Genomic DNA, 10,232 nt, shown 5'->3' with positions numbered 1-10,232 from the left:
GGTATGAATCACCAAGTGTTATTTGTAGCTTTAAATTCTGTTTCTGAATTTAATGAAAGGCAGTTGAACATTTCAAGAAAGTAAACTATGTAAGTAGGTTTGCTTTGTAGAAAAATCACTCTGGGGCCAATTAGATGATTGTGCATGAAGCAGTCTAGTCTCCTGTGATGTCAGAGAGAGATGATGAGAGACCACGGAGATGGGACATGAACAGAGGAAAAGGTTGGGGGTATCTGCAAGATAAAATTTACAAGAGGAAGCCAGAATTTACTCAACATCTGCTCATAGTGGGTGACCTAGCATTAAAAACAAGAGAACTAGAGATGTTGGTATGACTCTTATCTCAATTCTTAGTGGTAATATTGGACATCTGTGAACACTGACTATATGTGCGCATATGTGTGTGTGTGTGTGTGAGAGAGTGTGTGTCCCATCTGCACGTCCTCAAGCTTGCATTCTTAAACAATTACTTTCATTTAAAATTAGAGCACCTTGAGGATTTTCAAAGTCTCTGGCATAAATCATGATTTTTTTTCTTAAAGGTTTTCTTTTCCTCCTATCTGGATTCTGTACTTCTCTGAGGAATATGATCCATGGACCTCAGTATTTATTATTTAAAATCCCAACATTGATTTAAATCAGTATTTCTCCCTCATATTGAAAAGTAACTAGCAGCATCTCTGAATGACCCCATCCTAATTGTAACAAGTAAAAGTATTTTCAGATATATCTAACTGCATACTGATAAAAACAATTCTCTAAATGGCTATCAAATTCTTTAATATCACATTTTTTTACAAATTTGACTAATAGTTGCTTCTCAGTTATAGTCCATCTAAGCAGTGAATGAGAATTTGAATTGTTAAAAAACACACCTATTTTTTTCTTATAAGTGGTGCATTGTTCAACCTTTCCAAAATAATAAATGTGAGGTTTTCTATCAGCTTTGTTAGTCATAGTGACCATGGTTTCAGAAAGCATTGTCATCTCTTGGTGCTTCCTTTTTATGGTTTCCATGATAGAATGTGGGGACAACAATTGTCACAGAACAGGGAGAGGGGCACCCAAAACCCCCAAACCTGTCCTCTCTAAATTGGTTCTATCATCCATCTCATCAAGACAAAACATATTCTAGTCCACAAGACCTTTAATGGAAAATAACTTTAATACAATTAGTGTGCAATACAGAAAAAGGGAAGAACAGAGTTTCCAAATCAAGCATCCAAAGTTACCCACCCCCTCCTGGGTTAATGCCCAGACTGTGTTGGCCCAAAGCAAGAACTCTGAATCCCAAAAGTCTGCCACAGTCTAAAGCACCTTCCATTGGGGACCCATAGAAAAGGGTCAGAAACAGCCAGACAAGTCTGAGAGGAAAAGAGAAAAATCAAAATCAAGATAAAAGCTGCCATTGTTAACCTCCCCATAGGTCTCTCACCCACATCTGTTTCAACCAGTCCAGGAGCAAAAAGCAAATGCAGCTTCTTCACATGTCTCTCTGCTCCATGTGCTTCCTCCAGGTCTCCTTCTGGCTCTCCATCCTTCTTCCTTCCTTCCCCAGTCTCCTTTCCAGCTTCTTCTCCTTCTTGCTCAGCTCCACCCTCCCTTGGGTGGGCAGGGAACCTGGAACTTCCCCTTTTCCTGGGGACAACCTTATTATACAATGAACATAAATTTCTAAGATAATTTTATATGTTGGCACAGAAAAGCAGACAACCTTTGACATCCATTAGACCTAAGTTCTCATCACCACTCTATCATGTCACCTGACTATGATCTCAAGACACTAGCTCATGTGTATTAGTTTTTTATTACTGCATAGCAAATTATCACAAACTTGGCAGCTTAAAAAAAAAAACACGCATCATCTAGGCATAGTAAACAGGATTCTCTGCTTATGGTCTTTCAAAACTGAAATGGTTGTGTTGACTAGACTGAGATCTTACATGGAGGTTCTATGGAAGAATCTACTTCTGCTTTAATTCAGATCATTGGCAGAATTCAGTTCCTAGAAGTTGTAGGATTGTTGTCCTCATAACCTAACTGGTTACCAGCTGATGTAAAGTCAGTTCCTAGAGGTGGCCCACATTTCTGACCACTTTTCCCCTCCATATTCATTTCAACAAGTGTATCCAATTACTCTCACATTTTTAATCCCTCCATTTCTTCATCTGCCACCAGCCACGGGAAAATGATTTTAAAAAGGCTCATGTGAGGGCCTCCCTGCTGTCACAAGGGGTTAAGACGCAGCCTCTGGGGCTATCCGCAACCTCTGCAGCATGAGTTTGACCCCGGCCAGGTAGCTACCCACATGGCATAGCAGACCTCTCCTGACTCGCCCGCTGCTCCCCTCAGCAGTGTATTTCAGTCAGTCCATCTGCCTGTTTTGTTCCCCACTCTGTCTTTGGTGAATCCTCTCACCCTCCCACACCTCTGGCCTATACCCTAGCTCTTGTATGCATCAATAAATACATCTTCAAAAGGCTCAGGTGATTAAGTCAGGCATACTCAGATACTGCATATCTGAAGGCAAACTAATTAGAGACTTTTAAAAATGAAATGCCATTGTTTTACATCCCCTGTTAATATTTTGACAATATAAGACTTCTCCCCTCAGGTGTCGTCACTGTAATCCTGTCCATCAAAATACCATAGCTCTTCACCAGAGTCCTTTGTGCTCTCCTCTGTCTCATCCATCCTCCTCCCCCTTCTCTTTAAGATCTCTGAGATCTGTGGTTAGCTCTCAAGGGTTTGTTTTAAAGTTTCTCTTTGTCTGACCAATTGCTTGGTTTCTCTATATTCCATATACAAGTGATATCATCCGGTATTTATCTTTCTCCTTCTGGCTTATTGTGCCTATCATAATACTTTCCAGCTCCATCCATGTTGTTGCAATTGGCATAAGTCTATCTTTTTTTTATCATTGAGTAGTATTCCATTGTATATATGTACCACATCTTCTTGATCCACTAACCTGTTTTTGGGCATTTAGGTTGTTTTCATATCTTTGCTGTTATAAATAGTGCCACAGTAAACTTAGAAGTACAGGTTTCCTTTTGATTTAGTGATTTTGCTCTTCTCTGGTGTGAAACTGCTAGATTGTAGGACCAATCCATTTTTTTGAGAAAACGCCACACTGCTTTCCACAGGGGTTGGAACAGTCTATATATCCATCAACAGTGTGAGAGAGAGTGACTTTATCTCTACATTTGTTGTTGTTGTTGTACTATTCTCACTGGTGTGAGACAGTATCTTACCATGGCTATGATTTGCATTTCCCTGATGACAAGTGATGCTGAACATTTTTTTTCATATGCCTGTTGAGCATTTGTATATCTCTTTGAAGAAGTGGCTATTTATCTCTTCTGCCCATTTTTGGATTGGGTATTTGTTTTCTTTTTGTTGAACTGCATGAGCTCTTTGTAGATCTTTGAATTTGATCCCTCGTCAGATATATAGTGTGCAAATATTTTCTTCTAGGGTGTCCCTTCATTTTGGTTACTCTTTCACTATTATATGTGTGTGTGCTTGTGTGTATACAGCACATGTGTAAAAACTTCTCATTTTGATATAGTCCCAGTTTATATTCTTCTTGCTGCTGGAAATGAATCTGCAAAGATACTTCTGAAGTTTCTTTTGGGGGTGTTTTGCCTGTTTTTTTCCTGCGTATTTTATGGTTTCAGGACTTACACTCTTGTTTTCTTATACATTTATAGTTGATTTTTTATGTGTAGTGTGAGTAGTCTAGTTTCATTCTTTTGCATGTGGCAGTACAATTTTTCCCAACACGTTTTTTTGAAGAGGCTTTCTTGTCACAGTGTATATTCTTCCTTTCTTCCTTTGTTATAAATTAGTTGTCCACATATGTGTGGTTTTATTTATGGGCTCTCAGTTCTATTCGATTGGTCTGTGTATCTGTTTTTGTTCCAATAATATGTGTTTTAATTATTATGACTTAAAGTAGAGTTTGAAGTCTGAAAGTGTAATACCACCATTTTTCATTTTTTTACTCATGAGAACTTTGAATAATTCATGAACTTCTTTGTTTCCATATGAATTTCAGTAATATTTGTTTGATGATTTGAAGAATGCCATTGAGATTTTATTGGCTTTGCATTGAATCTATAAATTGCTTTGTGTAGGGTGGCCACTTTGACATTGGTTATATTTCCAATCGATGAGGAAGGAATAGCTTTCCATTTTTTTTGTGTCTTCTATTTCTTTTAACAATGTCTTATAGTTTCCTTTGTATGTCCTTCACCTCCTTTGTTAGGCTTACTCTCAGGTACTTAATTCTTTTTTTTTTTTTTTGGTGATATTTTAAATGTGATGACTTTCTTAACGTCTTCTTTCAGTTCACATAGGAAGGCAACTGATTTTTGTTTGTTGATTTTGAAGCCTGCCACTTGCTGCCACTAAAACACATTGGTTTATTGTTTTAATCAGTGTATTTGTGCGTCTTTAGGATTCTCTCTCTCTCTCTCTCTATATATATATATATATACATATATATATCATCATATCATCTGCAAATAATGACAGCTTCACTTCTTTCCTAATTTAGATTCCTTTTGTAGATTTCTCTTGCTTAATGGCTCTAGCTAGAACTTCCAATACTATATTGTATAGGAGTGGTGAGCAAGGACATCCTTGTCTTATACTGAATCTTAGTGGAAAGGCTTTCAGTTTTTCATTATTGAGAATGGAACTAGCTGTGGATTTGTCATATGTGACTTTTATTGTGTTAAGATATGTTACATTTTGCTGCTGAATCTTTTCTCATACTTTCTCATTTGGTTTTTACTTTCTTTTATTTGATGTGGTGAATTATATTGATTGATTTTTGGATGTTGAATGATCCTTGTGTTCTTGGTATAAATCCCACTTGATTGTGAAGTATAATCCTTTTAATGCATCATTGGATTCAGTTTGCAAAGATTTTATTGAGAATTTTTGCATTGATGTTCATTAGGGATATTTGGTCTGTAGTTTTCTTTTTTTATATTGTCTTTGTTTAGTTTTGGTATTAGTATAATATTGACCTCATAAAATATGTTTGGAAATATTCTTTCTTTCTCAATTTTTTAAGAGTTTGAGTGGGGTATGTATTTGTTATTCTCTAAAGGTTTGTTAGAACTTGCTAGTGAAGACATCTAGTCCTGGACTTTTGTATTTGGGAGAGTTTTGATTGCTATTTCAGTTTGTTGGCTTGTGATTGGTTTGTTCAGGTTTTCTACTTCTTCCCTATTCAGTCTTGGATAATTGTATACTTCTAAGAATCTGTCTACCTCATGTAGGTTGTAGAATCTTTTTCGCAGGTACATGTTCATAGTAATCTCTTATTACCCTGTGAATTTCTGTAGTATCTGTTGTAACTTCTCTTTCATTTTTGATTTCTTTTATTTGAGTTGCATCTTTTTTTCTTTATGAGTGTAGCTACATGTTTGTTTATTTTCTTTATATTTTCAAAGAACCAGCTTTGGGGTTCATTGATCTTTTGGACTATCTTTGACTTCCATCTCATTTCTTCTGCTCTGAGTTTTATTTCCTTCTACTCCTTCTTGGTATTTTTTTAAATTATTTTTCTAGTTCCCAAGGTTAGTAGCAAGGTTGTTTATTTAGGTTTTTTCTTGTTTTTTATTCAAGCATTTAATTATATATGCAAAAAAATAAATCTGCCACATAACTTAATCACGGGGGTAAAGAGCATGGATAAAGAGCATGGGGGTTTTATTACAATTCTACCAACCACACAAAGCTTATAAAACGATGATTATAAGACTTTATCAGAGTAGTGCTATGAAGTACAGCACATGTAGTTTTTCTATTTCAACCTCAGCTGAGTGTCTTGTAATTCAAATCTGACTCTAACCACGCAGGCGGTGGCAGATACCACAGTTTAATAGTACAGCTTTTACATTAGATTCCAGTCAGTTTATCAGGCTCCCAGAAGACACAAACTTCTGATGAACTGACATCAAATTTTGGGATTCCAAATGGCACCTCAGGTTCAATAATTCATGAGAATGACTTAAAGAGTACTATAATTGTGATTCAACATTTTTGTTATGAAAGATACAACCCATGGGCAGTAAAATATACATATAGAATGGGGTCTGGAAGGGAACCAAATACAGAATTTTAATGCTCTCCCCCTTCCCATAGTGTCAGGCTGTATCACCAATATAGTAAATTTATGTGTTCACCACCCAAGAAACTCTCGATTCCAATGTGAAGTCTTTATTGAGGTTTTATTACATATGTATGCTGTATTCAATCATTCACCTTGTGACTGTATATAATCTCCAGCCTCCTGCACATGCCTGGAGGTTGTGATAGCTATAAGACCCAAACTTCTGATCACATGTTCCTTCAAGTGACGAACCCATACTGAAGCTATCCAAGGATCCACCATAAGTCACTTTATTAACATCACAGGGACCTTTTTTTTCCACTTTGGAAATATCAAGGATTTTAGAAACTCCATACCAGAAATCCAGCACATAAAGCTAAGCCCTTTCTTCATTATGCAATAGTAATGTATGACATAAATGTATATATTATTGTCACTTGTCATCTTTTCATGTCTATGCACATGATCTGAATTCACTTTTATTTCTGCATGCTGCTGTGGTAGTTTGAGTAATGTCCCTAATTCCTTCATCTTAATCCGTAGAACCTGGAAACATAACATGTATGAAAAAAAGGACTTTGAATGTAGGTTAAACTAAGAATTTTTAGTTGTGGTGATATTTCTGAATTATCAAGTCTGGGAAGGCCCCCATTTGCATCACAGCTTTCTTTACAAGGGAAGCAGGAGATGAGAGACATGATATGATAGAAATAAAAAGATGGAGTAATTCAAGAAAGAGTCTGAGTCATTCAAGTGGTCTCCAGAAGTAGGAAAAGCAAAAAACCAGACTCACCTTTGCAGCCTCAAAAAGTAGTCAGCTCTTTCAATAACTTGACTTAGCTCCATGAAACTAACTTCAAGATTCTGGACTTTCAAATTGTGAGAAAATAAAGCTTGTTATGTTAATCAGCCATGATATGGTCATTTGTTTACCTCATAGCACTATGAGGACCATTAACAAAAAATAAATAAACAGAACAATGACTGCATTTCTGACTAGCTGAACATATTGTTTTGCTCATATAATACTGCATTGGTAATGAGTTTCACACATAATTCTAATGCTTCAGGTTCATTGACGATGCTCTCAAGAGCAAGAATATAGATGAGTCTATCTCAGAGATATGGTAGAAAGAATGCTACCTTAAAGGAATAAGATATGACTAGGTACTAGATTGCTAAGTAGAGTGTGGTTAGTGGCAGATAGACAATGGTTACATTTTTACTCCTTTGAAATTTTAATCTAAACTGAATTTGGTCCATTGATAAAATGCAGGAATTTACATGAAAAATGTAATATTTGCTTTATATTATGTGAAAATATAATCAGTAGTAGTACAGTTGACTGACAATGGCTATTTGTATTTATTGCTCTTATTGCCTCTTTAGGGACAGTCACACCAGTGAAATGGAACTAGAAAATAACACACAGTTTTCAGAATTTATCCTGCTTGGACTCTCAGAAGAAGCAGAGCTTCAGCCCCTCCTTTTTGGTCTTTTCCTTTCTATGTATTTGATCACTTTTTCTGGAAATCTGCTTATCATTCTAACTACCATCACTGACTCTCACCTACACACACCCATGTACTTCTTCCTCTCCAACCTGTCCTTTTCAGACATCTGTTTCACCTCTACCACTATCCCAAAAATGCTACTGAATATCTATATTCAGAACAAAACCATCACTTATGAAGGTTGCCTCACCCAAATATATTTTTTCATCCTTTTTGCAGAATTGGACATTTTTCTCCTCTCTGCTATGGCCTACGACAGGTTTGTGGCCATCTGCCACCCATTGCACTATACAACCATTATGAATCCCAGGTTCTGTGGCTTGCTATTGCTGATATCCTGGATATTTAGTGTCACAGACTCTTTGATACGTGGTTTACTGGTGTTGCATCTGTCCTTCTGTACTGACTCAGAGATCCCCCACTACTTCTGTGAAATCAATCAGGTTATTCAACTTGCCTGTTCTGACAACCTCCTCAATGTGATAGAGATGTATTTTGCCACTGTGCTCATGGGCATTATTCCCCTCTCTGGCATTGTTTTTAGTTATTCTCAAATTGTTTCCTCCATACTGAAAATTACATCAACAATGGGAAAGTACAAAGCATTTTCTACCTGTGGGTCTCACCTCTCAGTAGTTTCCTTGTTTTATGGCACAGGTCTTGCTGTGTATCTCAGTTCTGCTGCTACCCAAAATAATAGGGCTAGTGCAATAGCCTCTGTGATGTACACTGTGGTCACACCAATGTTGAATCCGTTCATCTACAGTCTGAGAAACAAGGATATTAGGGCAGGCCTGAAAAGCCTTGTAAGCACAGTCACTTTCAATAAGTAACAGAAATATTTGCTTGGAGTTACAGAAGTGTCTATGAGTAACCAAGAACAATATTGGCATAAAAAAATACTATTGTTCCTTAGATTGTCTTGATATATTTCTTCATTATCTCTAAAACTATTTCAAAATTTCAGATTTTTTCTTTCCTACTTTGGAAGGAAAGTAATTCAACAGGACCCATTGACTTAAAATGGTGATGGCTAGGTTTCCAGTAATGACCTCATCAATGTTTTGTTTTCAAAAAAACATTGTCATGAAATGTGTAAATCCTAAGAACTGTCATGAAATGTGTAAATCCTAAGAAGATATTAATGATGTGGAACTTAAGTTGTTGTACAGGATTATAGTGTTTACTAAAGTGCTGCAGACTCATTTACTAGCTTTGAATCAGTTTCTCCTTTCTATACGTTATCCCTTCAAATCATTTTTATAAAACTCTATATTACAAGGAATTATCCTATATATCCTAAGACATTTTTGTTCCTATAAGAATTTTTTTTTAATTTAGCTGTGCCATCTTAGCAATGAATTAACAGGCTATTTCAAATAAAATTGTATTGCAAATAGTTTACCTAGTGTATGGCAGTCAGCTAAAGAAATTATCAGAAGTATATTTATAGCTTTAAAAATCCATATTAAAAATGAAGAAATTATTAAATCAGTTAATCACTAAGAAGCTAGGAAAAAGTGCAAATAACCAAAAGTATCTCAAAGGAGGGACATAAAGTGCAGAAATATATAGGAAGCAAAAAACAAAAAGGTAGTCACAATTTAATTAACTTCAATTATAATTAAAAAGTTTACAAAAGAGATTAAGTAAAAAGAAAAATATAAATGATCATATATTTTAAAATTATGAGGAATTACTCTAAATGACAATACGGTGACAATTTCATGATTCCAAAAATAAAAACACTTCTTGAAAAACAAAGCATGAAAACCAACTCAAGAAGGAATAGCAAGTAGGTATATATTTAAATCTCTATATTTTATTGTATTTGGAATCACAAAATGTCCAATAAGGAACATTTGAGGTCATATGATTAATTCTATTACAAGGTAATGAAATGCACAATGAAAATCTTAAACAAACTCCTTTAGAAACCAAAGTAGGAGGGGACTCCATCCTGCTTATTTTACATATTCAAAATAGTGCTGAGAACAAAAATGAAAAATAAGGTTAATGTGAATTTCAGACTGACATCCCCAGTGAGCATAGCTTTAACAATCCTCAGGATATTTTTTACAGTATAAATAGAAATATATAAATACAATACTGGGTCCATGTTTACAAATGAGTCGGTGAACTAAAATTATTTATGATAATCTCAATATGTGACACAATTCTACATACAAAATTCATCTATCAGAAAACTGTCAAAATTGAACCAACTTTGTCTATCTATATAAAAGCACATATTTCATATGTAATGATGAAAAGGTGGATGTATTCCTTCTAAACTCAGGAGCAAGGAAAATAAATCTTCTTTCTCCACTTCTTTTCAATATTGTATTGCAGGTTCAATAAAATAAGAGGTATAAATTTCAGAAAGAAGAAGTAAAATTTATTTTCAAATGACTTTTTTACAGGTAAAGTCCAAAACAATGCAAAAATAACTTCAAGAATTAACACATCAATTTAGGAAGTTAACACTATGCAAAATTAGGGCCTCCCCGGTGGCACAGCGGTTGAGCGCTGGGTTGCGAAGCTGCCCGCGGCCTCTGTCGCGCCGGTTCGATCCCCGGCTGCTCCCC

At 35.7% G+C, this 10,232-nt stretch overlaps 1 protein-coding gene across 1 annotated transcript; it reads left to right on the top strand.

Annotated features, from left to right (window-relative positions):
• Nucleotides 1-7,526: 7,526 nt before the first annotated feature.
• On the top strand, nt 7,527-8,477 carry LOC311176731 (olfactory receptor 7A17-like; the record flags this gene model as incomplete). Its single annotated transcript, XM_084242378.1, has 1 exon — nt 7,527-8,477. The coding sequence occupies exon 1, from the start codon at nt 7,539-7,541 to the stop codon at nt 8,475-8,477; it is 939 nt and encodes a 312-aa protein (XP_084098504.1). The 5' UTR covers nt 7,527-7,538.
• Between the last annotated feature and the right edge of the window lie 1,755 nt (nt 8,478-10,232).

Source organism: Talpa europaea (assembly GCF_964194135.1).
Source record: "Talpa europaea genome assembly, chromosome: 9".
In the NCBI taxonomy this organism is placed as follows: Eukaryota; Metazoa; Chordata; class Mammalia; order Eulipotyphla; family Talpidae; genus Talpa; species Talpa europaea.
This window is presented reverse-complemented; position numbering and strand designations above follow the sequence as displayed.